A 20,661-nucleotide genomic window follows, 5' to 3' on the forward strand; every position below is an offset into this window, starting at 1 on the left:
TACCAATATGCCTCCCATCCCTACTGGGTCTAGAGCATTTTGTATCCCACTGTGGAAGACTGAGCTTTGTAGACAGTTGAGGACAAAACTTAGCTAGGAAGTTTCTGACCTCTGGAAGCTCTTATTTACATGACAGTGAGGAAAAGAACAGATGAGTGCTCTACACTGGGAGGTAGCAGGAAAATTTTCCACAATTTTATCTAAAACATTAGTCTATTTTTATCAAAAAAACAAGTGCTAATTAGGAAATTAGCTCTTGTGTTAATCTTCAGCATTGTTCTCAGAAGAGCATAAGCTTGTATATATGCTTCCTCTTATTAAGTAAAAACTTAAAAATTGGGAGATGGGCTATACATTAAGACAAAAATACCACAGGAAGAGAATACGAACAAAATGTCATTTCTTTAGTTTGGTTGCGTTGTCTTAGCTTCTCTTCCTGTTTACAGGAGAATTTACAATTCTGTAAGTTAAAGGCAGAGATCATAGCCAATGGTGACTTTGAGCATTGCCCATTTGTGTTTGCAGGTCTGTGTTGGCATTTTTCATGGGTGCTAAGGGTGCATGCAGTGAGTCAAGTGACATCTACTTGAGATTTTAGCTTTTTGCACAGATGCAAAAGCTTATTGGCATGTGATGTACTTCCCTCTCATTCACAGCATAAAATGTGATTTCACGGTGATGCCTTTTCTCCTTGGTATTGCATCTGGGTACACACTCGGCTCTTCCTTAGGTCTTGGTGGGATTCTTGGAACCCCTGCAGCTCTGGAGGTGGAAGCACGGTGGCATGAACATTCCTTCCTAACGGCCATGTCATGGTGTGTTTCTGTCCGGGAATGGGACCACGCTGCTTTGCCTTCCCTGCCCATGAGGACATCAGTCTGTCCTATAAGGATCACGTGGAATGTTGTCATGGTGCATTATTCATGATAAACTCTGACAGCTTCAAGGTTAGATGTGCTGCTGAATACAAAACACTAAGCCAAGCCAAAAGCATTTTTTTTCTCTCCTCTATCTCCTCTTCCCAAATGGTTCTTAGCTGAAACTTGTACATGCTTTCCTACTAGCTGAGCTGTAGCAGGAAGCTGTGCCAACAGTGGACACATCTTACTCACGTTTTATGCATCTGCCTATGAGAATCTGTAAGAGACACAAGCTTTTCATGTTGTAAAGTCTGGTTGATGAAGCAGAATGTGGTTCGGGAAGTCTCTCTTGCCCTTAGAAGACTGATTTTGAAGCTGCTCTCAGGTTTTCTGTGCTTCTTCTGCCCTCTTAGAATGGCTAAGAGGCTGCCTGGGATCCCAGGTAGGTCTTTTCCCTAAGGCCTCAGCTGCTCCGTAGAAGGTGGTCAGACAGGATGAGGCAGTGACTTCGATCATCTAGAGCCTCACGCCTGTAATCCTAGCACTTTGGAAGGCTAAGGCAGGAGAATTGCTTGAGCCCAGGAGTTTGAGACCAGCCTCAGCAACACTGTGAGATCCCTTCTCTACAAAAAAATGACAAAAACAATGAGCCAAGCACAATGTCGTGCACTTGTGTTCCCAGCTACTCGGGAGGTGAAGGTGGGAACACTGTTTTAGCCTGGGAGTCTGAGGCTGCAGTGAGCTATGATTGTGCCACTGCACTCTACTCCTGCCTGGGTACAGAGCAAGACCCTGTCTCAAAAACAAACAAACAAACAAACAAACCAACAGAAAACTCAATAGAAATGAAAGGGATGTGCTAATGATCAGATGCAAACCCCCAAATTGACATGAACCTTCTCATTACAGCAATTTTAGGTCCAAACTCTCTCTGTATTTGATGCAAATGGTTGATTTACACTTAACAGGAAGTCTGCTTGGACTGCCTTGGCAAAGTACTACAGACTGTGTGGTTTAAACAATAGAAACTTATTGTCTCACTGTTCTGGAGGTTGGAATTCTACATCAAGTTGAGAGTAGAGTTGGTCTCTTCTGAGGTCTGTCTCTTTGGCTTGCACACAGCTGTTTCCTCCTTGTGTCTTCACGCAGTCTTCCCTCTGTACACATTGGTGTCTGAATCTCTTTTGATAAGGACACCAGTCATACTGGATTCGGATGCCTCCTCGTGACCTCGTTGAAACTGAATGGACCTCTTCAAAGGTCCTGTCTCCAAATACAATTAAATTCTGAGGTCCTGGGGGTTAGGATTCCAACATATGGATGTTGCAAGGGACACAATTTAGCCTGAAACAGGAGGCCTAAAGGACTCAGGACAGAGCTAAACACTAAACACATTCAGGTATTTTTACAAAATTTGAATAATTTGGTTTGACTATCTGTGGTCATATGTAGACATTTGATTGAAACTTTTTTTTTTTTAAGCAGACTTTTTGACACCAGTAAGTTGATTCTTCCCATAAGTGAACTTAGCTGGTTTTCACATTTTGTTTATCTCAGAGCCTGGCTCTTACGCCAGTATATCATGGTCACAAACAACTATCTACTGAATATTTGCCAGATTTACCATGACATGGTGGACAAACTATGCATAAAAAAAAACCCCACTTTCAAGGAGTATACAGCCTAGTTGGAATAAAATATAAATAGTACAAATATGTGAAACTTCAGCTACCATTATAATTGATTTTTTTTTTTTTTTTTTAGAATTGATGTTGGTTTGTGTATGAGGACATTTTTCTTTTTTTCTTTTTCTTTTTTATTTATTTTGATACAGAGTCTTGCTCTGTTGCCCAGGCTGGAGTGCAGTGGCGTGATCTTGGCTCACTGCAAGCTCCACCTCTTGGGTTCATGCCATTCTCCTGCCTCAGCCTCTCAAGTAGCTGGGACTACAGGCGCATGCCGCCATGCCTGGCTAATTTTTTTTTTTTTTTTTTAGTACAGACAGGGTTTCACCACGTTAACCAGGATGGTCTCAATCTCCTGACCTTGTGATCCACCTGTCTTGGCCTCCCAAAGTGCTGGGATTACAGGCATGAGCCACGGCGCCTGGCCATGAAGACGTATTTCAATAGGCAGAGACACAAATTAACCTAGTACCAGCTGAAAAGAGGACTTATTATTTGGTGTGACCAGAGGTGGCAAGAGTGATCAGAACTAACAGTTCCTTCACTTTTTTCTCTGTATTGTGGCTTATTCTTTCAAACTCCTTGTTTCAGTTATCTATTGCTGCATGTGGTAGGCTGAATGATACCCACCCCTCCCCAAAGATATCCACATCCTACTCCTTGGAACCTATAAATGTTACCATATTTGGAAAAGGGGCTCTGCAAATGTGACTGAATTAGAGACCTTGATGAGGACATCATCCCAGATTATCTGAGGTGGGTCCTATATGACATCAGATCATGTCTGAGAGAGGCAGAGGGAGATTGGACCAACTGAAGAGGAGGTGGTGATGTGACCACAGAGGCAGAGATTGGAGTGGTGGCTCCAAGCTAAGGAATTCCAGCAGCTGCTGGAAGAGACAAGGACAGGATTTTCCCCAAGAATGTTGGGAGGGAATACAGTCCGTCAATACCTTGATTTTAGCTCAGTAAAACTGATTTCAGACTTCTGGCTTCTGAAACCGTGAGAGAATACATTTATGTTGTTTTAAGCCTGTAAGTTTGTGGTAATTAGTTACAGCAGCCACATCCAACTTATATACGGCATAACCACCACAAAACTTAAAACAGTGTCAAAGAGTTATGTTAGCAAAATGGTAGAGTTTGTAGCTCCAACTTTGTTTACCCACAGAAACATCAAAAAACGAGCAGAAGCCGTTACAGCCAACATGGTCAGAACTCTGGAAAATAGGCAAAAGTTTGCAGCAACCAAGCAAACACTGAATAAAGAAAAAGGCCACTTGAAAATGGTAGGAAACTTTGTAGCATTTTTATTTGCTCATGTCCCCACCTTCTCTCTAGCAAGACAGTTCTCTTGATGATGACAGCCCTTATTCCCAGTGTAGGACACTGGTCCCTGATTACAGAGGGACTAGAGAAGACCTTACTTATTGTGGATGTCTGTTCTAACCTGTCTGGGGGCTACCTTAAGGACTGACATAGGCATGTATCTCTGTTTAACCTAACTCAGAACATAGGCTGGAAAAATGGCAGGCATTGCTTGCAAATGCTCAAAGTGAACTAACAAACTGCAAAAACCTGGGGCAAAAGATTACTGGTTGAGGTGTACAATAGGCCATCTAAAGTCCAGGTGCAAAAGCTGGGAGAGAGTCTGTGAAATTAGGACATTCAAAAGCACCATGTATACAGGAAAATGTAGAAAGCCATGCATATATTTGGGGCAAGATGCATGCTAAGAAAATAGAAGAGAATACCCTAAGCTTTCACTTCAGGCTGATCCTTGAGTTAGGTGTAAGGTTGGGTAAGTATTTTAGGAGTTCCCCAGCACAGAGCCAATCTGCAAAGACTGGGAAAGGAAGTTTGGAAAAGCACCTACAAATGGACTATTATAGCCATCAAAAATAAACACCAGCAAACCCTGGGGAAGGGTGAGAGTCTGATAGTCAGAATTTACATTATAATATTTAAGTGCCCAATGTTCAACAAAATATCACAAGGCATACAAAGAAATGAGAGCATATGGCCCATTCAAAGAGGCAAAATAAGTGGACAGAAACTATCCCTGAGAAAGCCCAGACATCAAATTTATTAGACAAATACTTTAAAATGATTGTCTTGATGTCCAAAGAACTAAAAGAAAACACGGACAAAGAACTAAAGGAAACCAGAAAGACAATGTGTGGACAAAATGAGAAGATAAATGAAGTGACAGAAATTATAAAAATGGATCAAACAGAAATTCTGAAGCTGAAAACTGAAAACTTAAATGAAGAATTTACTAGAGGGTTTGACAGAAGATTTGAGCAGGCAGAACAAAGAATCAGTGAATTTGAAGATACTACAATGGAAATTATTGAGTTTAAAGAGCAGAAAGCAAAAAGAATGAAGAGAAGTAAAGAGAACTGAAGGGACCTCTCAGACATCATGAAGCAGTTATATATACATATACATACACATGTATATATATGTGTATATACGTGTGTATACACACATGTATATGTATATATGTGTGTATATATATACACACACATACACGTATATATGAGTTTCAAAAGGAGGAGAGAGAAAGGGCCAGAAAGAATATCTGAAGAAATAATGGCTGACGACCACATTCTAAATTTGTTGAAAGACATGAATCTACAAATTCAAGAGCTCAATGGACTATAAACTCAAAGAGATTATATGGAAACACATTAAAATTAAACTGTCAAAAGCCAAAGACATAAAGAATCTTGAAAGTAGCAAGAAAGAAACAATTTGCCACGTACAAGAGATCCTCAATACGTTAACAGCAATTTTCTCATCAGTAATCACAGAGGCCAGAAGGCAATTGGATGACATGTTTAAAGTGTGGAAAGAGGGGTCAAGGGAAGGGAGAGCATTAGGACAAATGCCTAATGCATGTGGGGCTTAAAACCTAGATGATGGGTTGATAGGTGCAGCAAACCACCATGGCACATGTATACCTATGTAACAAACCTGCACGTTCTGCACATGTATCCCAGAACTTAAAGTAAAATAAAAAAAAAAAAAATAAAGTGTGGAGATTCTATACTCAGCAAAATTCTTCTTCAAAAATGGAGGGGGAAATTAAGACATTCTCAGATTTTAAAAAGAGCTAAGGAAGTTTATTAGCACAAGACCTGCTCTTCAAGAAATACTAGAGGGAGTCCTACAGGTTGAAATGGAAGGACACTAGACAGCAGCTTATATGAAGAAATATAAGATCTCAGCAAAGGTAAATATATTGATAAATATAAAAGCCAGCATTGTTGTATTTTTGATTTATAGCTTCACTTTTTATTTTTTTCATGATTTGAAAGACAACTACAGAAAATTTATTATTTATAAAGTCATAAATCTATGTTACTGGGCACACAGGGTAAAAAGATGGAATTTGTGACAATAATAATGTAAGGAAGGGTGGAACCGTATAAGAGCAGAGATTTTATATGCTATTGAAGTTGGTATCAGTTAAAATTAGATTGTTATAACTTTAAGAATGTAAATGTAATCTCTATGGCAACCACAAATAAAATATGCACAAAAGGAAACGAGAAGGGAAATAAAATGGCTTAATACTAAAAAAGTCAACTAAATACAAAACAAGGCAGTAATGGAGAAAATGAGGGACAAAAAATGTATATGGTATGTGGAAAATAAATAACAAAATGGCAGAACTAAGTTCTTCTCTATCAGTAATTACTTTATTATTATTATTAATTAATTTTTAAGAGTCAAGGCTGGGCGCAGTGGCTCACGCCTGTAATTCCAGCACTTTGGGAGATTGAGGCAGGCAGATCACCTGAGGCCAGGAGTTTGAGACCAGCCTGGCCAACATGGTGAAATCTCGTCTCTATAAAAATACAAAAATTAGCCAGGTGTGGTGGTGGGCACCTGTACTTGGGAGGCTGAGGCAGGAGAATTGCTTGAACCTGGGAGGCGGAGGTTGCAGCTGAGATCGTGCCACTGCACTCTAGCCTGGGCAACAGATTGTCTCCAAAAAAAAAAAAAAAAAAGAAAGAGAGAGAGAGAGGAAGACTGTTACCCAGGCTGGAGTGCAGTGGCATGTTCATAGCTCACTGTAGCCTTGAATGCCTGGGCTCAAGCAATCCTCTCACCTAAGCATTCTAAGTAGCTGGGACTACAGGCACACACCACTGTGCCTGGCTTTTTTTTTTTTTTTTTTTTTCCTGTAAGTTATTGGGGTAGGTGGCATTTGGTTGCCTGAGTAAGTTCTTTAGTGGTGATTTGTGAGATTTTGGTGCACCCATCACCCGAGCAGTGTACACTGCACCATATTTGTAGTCTTTTAAAAACCTCACCCACCTCCCACTCTTCCCCTCAAGTCCCCGAAGTCCACTGTATCATTCTTATGCCTTTGCGTCCTCATAGCTTAGCTATCAGTGAGAACATATGATGCTTGGTTTTCCATTCCTGAGTTACTTCACTTAGAATAATAGTCTCCAATCTCATCCAGGTCACCGCAAATGCTGTTAATTCGTTTCTTTTTTATGACTGCATAGTATTCCAGTGTGTATGTGTGTGTGTGTGTGTGTATGAGTTTCTTTATCCACTCACTGATTGATGGGCATTTGGGTTGGTTCCACGATTTTGCTATTGTGAATTGTGAATTGTGCCACTATAAACATGTATGTGCAAGTATCTTTTTTGAATAATGACTTCTTTTCCTTCAGGTAGATACCCAGTAGTGGGATTGCTGGATCAAATGGTAGTTCTGCTTTTAGTTCTTTAAGGAATCGCCACACTGTTTTCCACAGTGGCTATAATAGTTTACATTCCCACCAGCAGTGTAGAAGTGTTCCCTGTTTACCATATCCAGGCCAACATCTACTATTTTTTTTATTTTTTTATTTTTTTGATTATGGCCATTCTTGCAAGAGTAAGGTGGTATCACACTGTGGTTTTGATTCGCATTTCTCTGATCATTAGTGATGTTGAACATTTTTCCTATGTTTCTTGGTCATTTATATATCTTCTTTTGAGACTTGTCTATTCATGTCCTTAGCTCACTTTTTGATGGGATTGTTCATCTTTTTCTTACTGATTTGTTTGAGTTTGTTGTAGATTCTGTTTATTAATCCTTTTCAGATGCATAGATTATGGAGATTTTTTCCCACTCTGTGGGTTCTGTTTACTCTGCTGACTGTTCCTTTTGCCGTACAAAAGCTCTTTAGTTTTATTAGGTCCCAGGTATTCATCTTTGTTTTTATTACATTTGCTTTTGGGTTCTTGGTCATGAAATCCTTGCCTAACCAATGTCTAGAAGGGTTTTTCTAATATTATCCTCTAAAATTTTTGTAGTTTCAGGTCTTAGGTTTAAGTCCTTAATCCATCTTGAGTTGATTTTTGTATAAGGTGAGAGATGAGGATCCAGTTTCATTCTCCTACATGTGACTGGCCAATTATCCCAGCACCATTTTTTGAATAGGGTGCCCTTACCCACTTATGTTTTTGTTTACTTTGTCAAAGATCAGCTGGCTGTAAGCATTGGGGTTTATTTCTGGTTTCTCTTTTTTGTTCCATTGGTCTATGTGCCTATTTTTATACCAGTACCATGCTGTTTTGGGAACTATGGCCTTACAGTATATTTTGAAATCAGGTAATGTGATGCCTCCAGATTTGTTTTTTTTTCTTTAGTCTTGCTTTGGCTATGTGGGCTCTTTCATATGGAACATACGAATTTTAGAATTGTTTTTTCAAATTCTGTGACGAATGATGGTGGTATTTTGATGGGGATTGTGTTGAATTTGTAGATTGCTTTGGGCAGTATGGTCATTTTCACAATATTGATTCTCCCCATCCATGAGCATGGGATGTGTTTCCACTTGTTTGTGTCATCTATGAATTCTTTCAGCAGTGTGTTGTAGTTTTCCTTGTAGAGGTCTTTTGATTCCTTGGTTAGGCTAGACGAAATGGGTAAAATAGGATTTTTTATCCTGACTCAAGAAGAAATAGAAAATCTTGAAATAAAGAGATAATGTGAATAATCAAAAATCTCAATATAGAGAAGTCCATGATCAGGTGGCTTCACTGGTTAATTCTAGCAAGAATTTATGAATAATTTAAACCAATTTTTCTCAAGCTCTTCTGAAATGTAGAAGAGAAGGGAAGACTTCATAACTCATTCTGAGGTCAACATTATCCTGATATCAAACAGATGCAGATATCACAAGAAAGAAAATTACAGACCAGTATCCCTTATGAATACAGTTGCAAAAATCCTCAACAAAATACTAGCAAGTGAATCCAACAGCATATTAAAAGGATTATACACCACAACCAAGTGGAATTTATGACCACGTAGAATTTTTCCTAGGAATTCAAGGGTGCTTCAACATAAGAAAATTACACGACATTAATAGAATGAAGGAAACACACACACACACACATGCTCATCTCAGTTGATGCAGAAAAGATATTTGACAGAATCCAACACCTTTTCATGATAAGAAATCTGTTAAAACTAGGAATAATATGGGGCTTCCTCAACATGATAAAAAAAATTTATGAAAATTGATAGTTAACATCGAACTTCTCAAGATCAGGAACAAGATGAGATGCCTGCTTTCACTGTTGTTATTCAACATTGCTCTGCAAGTTATAGTCAGAGCAAAATAGATAAAAGTCATCATAATAGAAAGGAACAAGTAAAATTATCTCTATTTGCAGTTGACATTATCCTATATGTAGAAAATCTTAAAGAATCCACAAGAAAGCTGCTAGAGCTAATGAACAAATTCTATGAAGTTTTAGGTGTGAAAGTCAGTCATGTTTTTATCTACCTAGAATGAACAATCCCAAATGGAAAATAAGAAATAATTCTATTTATAATAGCATTTAAAATAATAAAATACTTGGAAATAAATATAACCAAAGAAGTGAAAGACTTTTACATTAAAACATGTAAAATATATTTTACCTTGAAACGTGTAAATAGAGTTTACATTGAAAAATGTAAACTATCCCAGAAATACACCCATATATCTGTGGCCAACTGATTTTTGACAAGCAGTGCCATGTACATTCAATGGGAGAAAATAGTTATTTCAACAGGTGGTGCTGGGGCAACTCGATTTTCACATCCAAAGAATAAAGTTGGACTCCTGTCCCACACCTTACACAAAATTTAACTCCAAATTGTGCAATGATTGTGGACAAAAGTTTGGTGGTTCTTCAAAAAGCTAAACATAGAATCACCATATGATTCAGCAATTCTACTCACAGGTATGTATGAAACAGAGGCAGAGAGAAAGAGAGAGAGATGGGGGAGAGAGAAAGAGAGAAGAGAGAGAAACAGAAAGGAGAGAGAGAGAGAAAGAGATAGGAGAGAGAGAAAGAGACAAGGAGAGACAGAGAAGAGAGACAGAAAGAGAGAGACACAGGGATTGAGAGAGAGAGAAAGATACAGAGAGAGAGACAGAGAGAGAGACAGAAAGAGACGGGGGAGTCTCTCACACACGCTGTGCGCGCACACACAGTATGCTGGAGGAAGCTCTATCATCTTTTATGAATCTATCTTAAGAAATTATGTTGTTACTTCCACCACATGGATTCATTTGAAACAAGTCATCAAAGTTGTCCCATCTTCAAGGGGAGAAGAATTAGACCATTTTTTTTTAATGTCAAAGAACTTGTGGGCATATTTTAAAATGATCACACCACTTTATTCCATGTGACAATTAAAGACTTTTGAATTAACAACACCATGACTAGAGAAGAAAAAGAGACTTCCCCTCTTGGATACAGTATGAAAACCTTCAGGAAAGGATTGGGTTAGGTGCTGACTCCTTGGACCAATGACTATAACCAAAGGGATGAGGTACTGTAATTAGCCAAGCCTGGTTATCTGTCTGTCTCTGTGATGAGGTGGGTACATCTCTTAGGAGAAGATGGGGGAACTGGTGCAGTGCAGATAAAAATTGTAACTAGTGTGCTCATTGTCTAGTGAAACATGCACATATGAAGCAATTAGGAATGATTGAGAGCAGCGTATGAATTTAAAAATGAGGGATGTTAAAAATACATAAAGAAGATTAAAATGAAAACACTCCTTACAGAGTTCGTTCATTTGGTCAATACAGTCATTTCTGTCCCAAAACCTGGTCTTACATGTTAGCTTGAAGTTGCCTCTTGCAACAGATTTTCCGGACTTCAGTCTGATGTTTACCGGGAAGCAAAGTAACCTTTGATTGTGTCTGACTGTGGCTGTCTTTCGGGGAGCTTTATGTGCTGGGCTCAGGAAAAGTTCAACCCATCAATAGGTTATCACATTTGTATACTCTGGGACTGATTGGACCACATTTTCTCACTGAATTGACTGATTGATGAATTCAATTGGCAGAATTAACTCTTCTATGTCTACTTGAATTGCCAGTTAGAAATAATTAACTCTTAATCAGCTTGGGCTAGTCAGTACTAAAAGCACCTTCATGAGCTGTGAAAATTTTAATGCATTTATTTACATATTTAGTTTTAAATTTTAGTATATTGTTAGTTGAGGTATAGTTTCCAAACAAAGAGCTGTGAAATGTTTAGTAACTGTCTCTGTACCTCTGGATGAGGACAGCTCAGCTGGGAATGGAGGGGGACTGGGTGAGGAGACCAGAATGTCAGTGTGCCCACGCGGCACACTTGTGTTTTGTCTTCTGTCCTTGAGTGCTGGTTTGTTCCTGGATAAACTAGGCATAATAATACCTACCCTGCTGTGTGGGTGGAAGGTTAAATGTGATAATGATGTGTGTGAGATGCCTGCATAGTGCCTGGAGGTATTGAAGAATTATTTGCTCCCTTTTCTTTTTCTACCTACCACTTACCCCCTACCCCCGGGTGCTACATGTTAGAAAACACTGTGTAAAGTGTGGATGCTTCTGAAAAATCTCCCTGCCAGCAGTTAGCGCCAATAGCATGCAGAAAATAAGATGGAATGATTTGGCTTCTTCTCTGTTTGGCAATAAGAAGCTTATTTGCACATAGCCTGATTTCTTTCAATCTGAAAAAAAAAAAAAAATTGGAAATGAAGTAAAGCAATATATATTAAAACATTGCAAATTATAATGTAGCATTTAAAGCTTGACTACTCTTCACATCTTCATGTGGCAAACTATTTTTTTTCCTCTGCAGTCTAAATTTCATGACCTTGAATCTCTCGTTTTCTGCCTGATGCTTTGTTGCATGACATTGGATGACATTGAGCAAATGAAACTGAAACCCTGCTTGGGCTTTGAAAGAACTGGCAATCCTGCTTTTGAGAGTGGAAGGAAAAAAAATGGAAAGGGGAAGGAGGAAAATGGAACATATATGGAATACTAAAGACAAGACTGAAGAAAGAGAGATTGAAAGGTTTCTGTCTTCTGATTATGTTTCTGTGGGTCTCTGCTGTTTTGTGGCCTTCACCCTCATGGGCAGAGAAGGCTAAGGTACAATTCTCAGGTAACTATTTAATCTTTCCATTTAAAATGGTAATTTACAAACATGGAGTCCATTTCCTCTGCATAATGGCAATGAGATGGCACCTGTGCTCCTTCGAGGACCTCCTTGCTCTGGGTGATAGACTGGACAGCTAATTTGTTTTTATAAACTGTCCGGGTACTTAATCAAATCTTTCATCCTGTCTAATAAAAAAATCAACATCAAATCCACCAGCAACACGTTCTGGATGGCAGAGAGGCACGCCAGAAGAAAATCTGGAGTGGCGGTTCCTTCCAGATTTAGCAAGCTCTGCAGCTTGTCTTTGGCTGTTCTCTCATCCTGTTGCTTGGCCCAGCTCCTATTCCCAAGTCAACGAGGACTTCAAAGCATGGTGTGAATGCATCAGCAGCTCTAGAGGCCCTGTCTTTGGGAGACGAATTGTGGCCCATTAAAAAAAAAAGTTCTCTAGGGAAATTTGAATAAGTTTCCTGCAAGTCTTGGAAATAAAACCTTTATGGTGTATAAATATTTGGAGGTTTATCAAGGTCTTCAGTTGGAGGAAGGCAGGCCCTTGGCAGGACCAAAGGGCATCTCAGGAGTGGGTAGAAAGTTAGAGGAGGAATTGTTCTTTTCTGCTTTGGTGTTGGTAGTGGTAGTTGGGGATCTCTAGGCTGATTGTGTATGATCTGGAGTGTGGAGCCTTACTGCAGTTTGAACTGGTCAGAAAAGCCAAGGCCTGCCTCCTTTGCTGACTCTGTCTCACTGAGCCATAAACGTGGGGTTCTGCATTGGCCATTTCAGTCTTGCTTGTCAATGAGGAAAGGTAGATCAAGTGGGTCAAGGTGGCAAGGGCCGTGTATTCAGAGTAGGGACTGAGTGGAATTGGAAAATAAGCAGCAGTGAAGAAGAGAGATCACCCCAGTGATCTTCTCATTGCCAAAAGTCTCCAGGTCCCATAGACTGAGCACCATTCAGTAATTCTATGTGTTGTATGAATGATTCCGACAATTCCATGACCTCCTTACTTCATTTGCCTGCTTGTCATAGTGTGAGAATTGTTTTCATTGTCCATTTGTTTCCTGACAGTCAAATCTCCTCATTAATAAGAAAAAAGACTTGAATTCATGGCACCATTTTATTTCCCAATACTATGGTATAGAATGTCAAACCTAAGATCTAAAGACTCTTTTTCCCACCATCCCTCTAGAAGTTTCCGATCTTTGTTATAGTTCAGCCCAGCTCCTCTCACTATATCCCTTATTACAATGAATGGCAAGTCAAACAAAAAAAGCCTGGGAATCATTGTGGACTTTCAGCTCTCCCGGGACATGAGCCACTACACCTTTTCGATCTTATCTCCTAAGTATCTCTTCCTTCTGTCCTTTGATCTCATAAGTTTTGTCTGGACACACGCACTTGCCTCTTATTGGGTCATTGGTTTCTATTTTCATCCCCCTGCAAATCATCCTTCGATCATCCTTCAATCCCTCTCCAGTCATCCTTCATGTTGTAACCAGTCTTCTTTCTAAAACTCATTTACGATTGCTTTTCTACTTCATCTCTCTGTGTGACTAACGCCACTATCAGGACAAATGTTAAATATTGCCTGACATAAACAGCTTCTTGCCCTGGCCCTTGCTTAGCTTTCTAACGTCATTTCTTGCCATTCCTTCCCACTTCAAGCAACTTTCTCTCTCTCTCTCTCTCTTTTTTTTTTTTTTAATTTGAGATGGAGTTTTGCTCTTGTTGCCCAGGCTGGAGTGCAATGGTGCAATCTCAGCTCATCGCAACCTCCGTCTCCCGGGTTCAAGCGATTATCCTACCTCAGCCTCCCGAGCAGCTGGGATTACAGGCATGTGCCACCACACCCGGCTAATTTTGTATTTTTAGTAGAGATGGGGTTTCTCCATGTTGACCAGGCTTGTATTGAACTACTGACCTCAGGTGATCCACCCGCTTTGGCCTCCCAAAGTGCTGGGATCACAGGCGTGAGCCACCATGCCTGGCCACAACTTTCTCTTTAGTCCCTCAGTAGTTCCCGAAGGCTAACTGTTCCTGAAGTACTACCTTGTCCACTGTTTAGTACCTCTGCCTGCACTTACCACGTCCTTCTCCTACTAGGTCATCCAGACTTGGTTTCTGGTTGGTCATGGTGTGGTTCATGCCACAATCCTAGCTTTTTAGAAGGCTGAGGTGGAAGGACTCGAGGCCGGGAGTTCTAGACCAGCCTGGGCAAATAGTGGGACCCCATGTCTATAAAAAATTAGCCAGACATGGTTCTGTGCACCTATAGTCCCAAGCGTGGGAGGCTGAGACTGGAGGATTGTTTAAGCCCAGGAGGTCGAGGCTGCAGTGATCTATGATCACACCACTACACTCCAGCCTGGGTGACAGAGCAAGACCCTGTCTCTAAAAAACAAAAAAGACTTGGTTTCAGTGCTCCTTCTTTTGAGTGGTTGGTGTATTTCTCTATCCTCATACATATTGTATTTCAGTATAGCTATTGGCTGTCCTCTTAGCCAAACTGTAAGCCTCCTGGGGAAAGAAAGAGACCCTATCTCATTTTTACTTTTTATGCCCAGCACTTAGCATAGTGCCTGGTCAAAGTAGCCTCTCAAGAAGTGGTTGTAAGCCGGGCGCGGTGGCTCAAGCCTGTAATCCCAGCACTTTGGGAGGCCGAGACGGGCGGATCACGAGGTCAGGAGATCGAGACCATCCTGGCTAACACAGTGAAACCCCGTCTCTACTAAAAATACAAAAAACTAGCCGGGCGAGGTGGCGGGTGCCTGTAGTCCCAGCTACTCGGGAGGCTGAGGCAGGAGAATGGCATAAACCCAGGAGGTGGAGCTTGCAGTGAGCTGAGGTCCAGCCACTGTACTCCAGCCTGGGCGAGAGAGCAAGACTCCGTCTCAAAAAAAAAAAAAAAAAAAAAAAAAAAAAAAAAAAAAGAAGTGGTTGTTGGATGAACAAGTGAATTCATCTTATTATCTCTTATCATCTTATTATCACTATTACGTTATTAATAGCTGATAATTCTACTAACAATAGAATTATAAAGTATTAGCACTTTTCAGGTCAACCTCATTAAAAACCTGACTTCAAAGTTTAATTCTGCCATTTGCCAGCTGTATAAGCTTGGACAAATTACTCTTCCTAAGCTTTATTTTTTCTATCTATAAAATGGGATAATAGGGTTGTTTGGAGAGTTAAATAAGATGGTGCAAGCTAAATATTTGGGTTATATATCATTCAGAATGAATGTTTGTTAAATTACACTCACCAGTAAAATGTTTAGATATTTTCGATCTGTTAGAGGTAGACTTTTTAATATCTTTGTGTTTTTGTGTTCAAATTTATTTGCGAACTGATTATTTTCTTAGATAATCATTTTCTTAGATAACCTTAGCGCAGCTAATTTGATGCCTGTTGAGAGTAAAGAGAAACCAGAAAGCTCACAGCAGAGGGACTTTTTCATATTTCACAGTAGACAAACAAAGTTATTTTCCATCACAGCCATGTATTGGGCGGAATGACCTTTAGTAGCTGATGACAGCGATGTAGCAGAAGGGACAGTTTTCCACTTGACCTTTATACAATGTGCCAGCTTGTCTCATAACACAAAATAAGTTGCAATTGACAGGCTTGGTAGAACACTAACCTGACAGGAGACAGACACTTGAAGCAGCCCTTGTTTGCTACTGAGCGTGGCAACTTCCATATACCCAAGGGTGACTTAGAGATGACTACTCCCTAAGTCACGGCCAGAACATTTAGCGTAATTAGTTCCTCTGGGAGTTTATTGTGAAGTGAGATTTGCTCATAATGAATTTTCATTACCAACGTCTTGGTTACTCGCATGTATCCCACTATAGTCTTTTGACTTTTCTCTTTGTTAGCTCTCTTCCTCTCCTCTTTGCTCCTCGCTTTTACCACAGGATGTTTTCTTCTTTTCTCTTTTTAATTTTTTTTTTTTTAAGACAGGGTCTCACTTTGTTGTCCAGGCTGGGGTGCAGTGGCGTGATCATAGCTCACTGCTGCCTCAAATTCCTGGCCTCAGGTGATCCTCCTGCCTCAGCCTCTCAAGTAGCTGGGGTTACAGGTGCATGCCACCACACTTGGCTAATTTTAAAATTTTTTTATAAAGACAAGGTCTCACTATGTTGCATAGGCTGGTCTTGAATGCCTGGCCTCAAGCGATCCTCCCACTTTGACCTCTCAAAGTGCTGGGATTACAGGTGTGAGCCACCACACTCGGCCTCTTCTCACCTTTTCTAATGCTTCATTTTTGCCGTTCCCTAAACTTGACTACTTTTAGTTTTCTACCATTTTTTCCCTTGGGGCTTTTCTGCATGAGGGCTAAAATGTGAAGTTCGTAAGTTTCTTCCTTCTCCCAGATAGTCACAGGACAGAAGTGGTTCTGAGCAGCAGGTAGGAAACGTGTTGTCGTATCGTTTACAGGTTTGTTAGAGGAAGTTGCTACCAGTCACCTCAGGTTGCACACCTAGTTCTGACATCGACTGCATTAGTAACCACAGGTAATTTACTTTACCTCTGCAGGAAGTCACTGGAAGGGTTACATTTTCATTTGGGGTGAACAGCAAACAACTGTGGGTATGGATCGTGAAAATTGACAATGGAAAATGGGCATGCCATTCTGGTACTTTTCCCAGCTTTTTTTCCAGAGCCAGGTCTGTCCTGATGTGAGAAATGATGTCCTCATCTGCCAAATGAGTACAATAACATTAGCTCTACCTACCTCGCTGGGCTGATGAGAGAAACAGAGGAAATGATACATATAAAAACTATGCTGATTGAAAGGAGCTATGTCAACATATTAACTCAGGCTGTCCCTGGTTGGAGTATTATGGATAATGTTATCTGTTTTTTATTCTTTTCTACACTACAGATGGAAAAAAAAGAAAAAAGGGTTTTTTTTTTTTTTTTTTTTTTTTTTTTTTTTTGAGACGGAGTCTCGCTCTGTCGCCCAGGCTGGAGTGCAGTGGCCGGATCTCAGCTCACTGCAAGCTCCGCCTCCCGGGTTTACGCCATTCTCCTGCCTCAGCCTCCCGAGTAGCTGGGACTACAGGCGCCCGCCACCTCGCCCGGCTAGTTTTTTGTATTTTTTAGTAGAGATGGGGTTTCACCGTGTTAGCCAGGACGGTCTCGATCTCCTGACCTCGTGATCCGCCCGTCTCAGCCTCCCAAAGTGCTGGGATTACAGGCTTGAGCCACCGCGCCCAGCCTAGAAAAAAGGTTTTTAGGAGAGAAAAAATTAGAAGAAAATATTTAAAAATATTCTCTGGAAAGTTAGAATTCTAATAAAATCCTTAGTACCATAGTTGAGGATTTGGCTTCATGCTCCAAGTAAGTAAATCTGGCTGAGATTAATATTTGATGCATATTTATGAAATCAGAAATATCAAAACTATATCAAAAGATATAATATTTTATTTTTCTTAAAGACCTTATACAATGAAATGTTCATTTATGTCATATGGACTTTGGGCAGCAACAGAAACTTGGCAACCTGGGGTTGGTGATATTTACAGCTCTTCAACATTTTTGGATCCATGTATTCTCTTCAGAACACCAGAAGGCTGTGCTTTTCAAACTGTGTTCTGAGGAGCCTCAGAGATGCTTTAGGGAAGGCTGAAAGGGAAGCTTCATCTAGAGTACTTCGGTTTCTATCTGTTATTAGTCCAGTAAGATTTCATCTCAAAAAGGGCTCTGTTGCAAAAAAAAAAAAAAAAAAAAAAAAAAAAGAGAAAAAAAAGGAAAACAAACAATAATTAAAAAAAAAAAACAAGAAGTAAACAAAAATTCTTAAAAAGCACTGCCTTGGCCGGGCGTGGTGGCTCATGCCTGGAATCCACCACTGAGGCGGGTGGATCATGAGTCCAGGAGATCAAGACCATCCTGGCTAACATGGTGAAACCCCGTCTCTACTAAAAACACAAAAAATTAGCTGGGCATGGTGGCGGTCGCCTGTAGTCCCAGCTACTCAGGAGGCTGAGGCAGGAGAATGGCGTGAACCTGGGAGGCGGAGCTTGCACTGAGCTGAGATCGTGCCACTACACTCCAGCCTGGGTGATAGAGCGAGACTCCATCTCAAAAAAAAAAAAAAAAAAGCAGTACCTTAAGGACTCTCAAAAATGATGTCTCAGATATTTGGAAACTATTGTTGAGAGAAAGGAAGAGATTCCTCCCAAATCCGGGCTTCTTTTTCATGTTTGACAGAAGCTTGACTTTTGAGTAAAAAACACAGTATGCTAGAGGTGCTTAACCTGGAATGACCATGGTATTTGATACAAATGGAGTTCTGTAGAATGCGGACAGCTCTGCCCGGACTGCTCTATGAAATAGATCTTTCTACTTATCCACACTGGAACAAGTGTCTCCAGCATAAACATCGCAGTGCTTCAAACACTGTTAGTCCCGGTCAAGGATGTTATTCTGTGTCCATTCCACTCAGAAATATTCATTTTCTTCTTGGCAGCTGGAACCAATCGCTTTGGATCCACCATGGAAGCCTCAACATCCTGAACCAAACTCCTATTAATAAAACTTCCCAAACTTAAACAAAGCAAGACAAATAGATATCCACACAGCGTAGATCACGACTTCTTTAGACATCATGAAAAGAAAAAGAGGACCCGTGTGGAAGACTATGCTCATTTATGATCAGGGTAGCATCATGCTTCTCTCCCTTTTAAAATTATTTCAGGGTAGCAGCTGTTCGGATGCTGGCCATGGGCTTGAAAAAAATCAAATGGACATTTCTGCCCACTGTGCCATTTCTCCCACGCGTTTCTCAGTGCCCTGTCATGGCATGAAAAAACCACTATTGTTCTGTGTTGGAGCAATTAGATTTTTGTGGGGGGGGGGGGGCGGGGAACCACCCAAAAGCAATCGGAAAAATATGCTGTGATTAATGTCAGTTACGGGAATTAAACTTCGGGGGACTTTAGGATCATTATGAAGGAAACGTTTTCCCCTTGGTGGCAATATGTACTACAGTTTCCCCTTGATATCCATGGGGGATTAATTCCAGGATGCCTGTGGATATCAAAATCCACGTGTACTCAAGTCTTGTTTTCAGTGGGTATGAAAAGTCGGTCCTCCATATCTGCAGGTTTTACATTTGGCAAATGCTGTATTTTTTATCCATGTTGGATTAAGGATCTGAAACTCCCGATACAGACTGTATTTATTGAAAAAAAGTCTGTCTATGAGTGGACTCGCATGTTAAATCCTGTGTTATTCAAGGGTCAACTGTAACTGCAGGCAGAACATCTGGGCAGGAAGCTCCTGCAGGAAGACCTGTAAACTCAGGTCTGTAGAATGGCAATAGTCTTCTTCCCTTGCTTCCAGAATTGTTGCTGAGATCAGGTGCACTGGCGATGGCCTTACTCTTTGTACAGAACTTATTTCTGGTCTGGTTTAAGTGAGCATTATTCTTTCTGTGCAGTCCCGTGGTTACATCAAAGGTTAACCATTTCATATAGCATGTCTGTTATATCGGATTTCTCTGATGGTCTGTCCGGAGCAAACATTTTAAAATATTGGTCCTATTCTGTCTTATAACAGTCTGCTCTGGTGATTTTTGTCTCATCAATTGAATTATGACACTGTCAGCCCAGTAGGGCCTTCAGCCAGCTCAGGCAGCACTAACTGAAGTTTTCTTAGCAAACTGGGAAAATACCAACAATGCAGGAGAGGCAAGCCCCCAAACTGGGGCTTAGCCCAGGAAAGTTCCTGATTTCACCCAGGAAAGAATTCAAGGGTGACCTGGTGGTGTGAGACAGCAATCATCTTTAATGAAGGGTACTGCTCCTTGCAGAGCAGGGCTGACTCATAGGCAGCATGCACAGAGTCAGCAACATATGTATGGACTCTCAGAACTGTGTTTATTCCCACTTTCAATTACATGCAAATTAAGGGTGAGCTAATGCAAATTGAGGGATGGGTTATTTAGAACTTTCTAGAAAAGGGACAGTAACTTCTGGGTTGTGGCCATGGCATTTGCAAACTGTCATGAGGCTGGTGGGATGTCTTATGCTAATGAACAATGAGGGCAGCTAGGGATGGCTTTTGTCGCCATCTGCTGGTTTGCGCCAGTTTCTTCACTTGACCCCGTCTGGACCAGATCCTGTTTGGGTCAGCAGTGTTGTGAACACAAAACAAGTCCTGCCAGTTTCCTACCTCACCACCATTATTCCAGGATGTATTCTGTGGGCGCAGAACATGATGAATCACTAGAGCTGAACATCAAGAGGGACTCGAGCATCCCCACAAAGGCTGATCACTGGGGAGATCACTGTGGTTGATGCAGAGCGAGGGCTGACCCCCGCTCCCTGCTTCCACACCACCGTGGCCCTCTCTGTGGTCACACAGAGCTGTAACAGGCCACGAGGGAGTGACTCACTGATCCTGGAAACAGACAGCGACCCTGTAGGTCCTGGGGAATCTCTCCTGTACTGATGTGGACAACAAAGAGCACTAATGGATGTGGACCAAATCCTGTAGAGAAAGCCAACAGTACCTGGTCAAATGGGAGTTGGCCTTTTCATTTGTAACAACAAAGCTATGCTAGACACTTGACTCTCAGAACCACCCTGACAACTACCCCAACCAAATGACTTGAGAATGTAAAATAACCATTGACAACCGAATGCCAAATGCCA

At 40.8% G+C, this 20,661-nt stretch overlaps 1 protein-coding gene across 12 annotated transcripts in view; it reads left to right on the forward strand.

Annotated features, from left to right (window-relative positions):
- The window catches only part of DISC1 (DISC1 scaffold protein), a 411,890-nt gene that overhangs the window by 83,702 nt on the left and 307,527 nt on the right, over positions 1–20,661 (forward strand). The window contains exons 4-5 of one of the 12 annotated variants that reach the window (XR_004058727.1): positions 16,535–16,665; positions 18,474–19,614. The exons of 10 other annotated variants lie outside the window; for them this stretch is intronic. Coding sequence is in view for 1 of the 2 variants with exons in the window: in XM_010374064.2 (XP_010372366.1) it covers positions 16,436–16,482 (47 nt within the window). In the remaining variant the exon portion in view is untranslated. Of the gene's footprint in view, positions 1–16,435; positions 16,513–16,534; positions 16,666–18,473; positions 19,615–20,661 lie in introns of those variants that run through there. One more of the 12 variants, XM_010374064.2, reaches the window with a different exon arrangement.

The sequence above is a fragment of the Rhinopithecus roxellana genome, chromosome 8 (assembly GCF_007565055.1).
Source record: "Rhinopithecus roxellana isolate Shanxi Qingling chromosome 8, ASM756505v1, whole genome shotgun sequence".
In the NCBI taxonomy this organism is placed as follows: Eukaryota; Metazoa; Chordata; class Mammalia; order Primates; family Cercopithecidae; genus Rhinopithecus; species Rhinopithecus roxellana.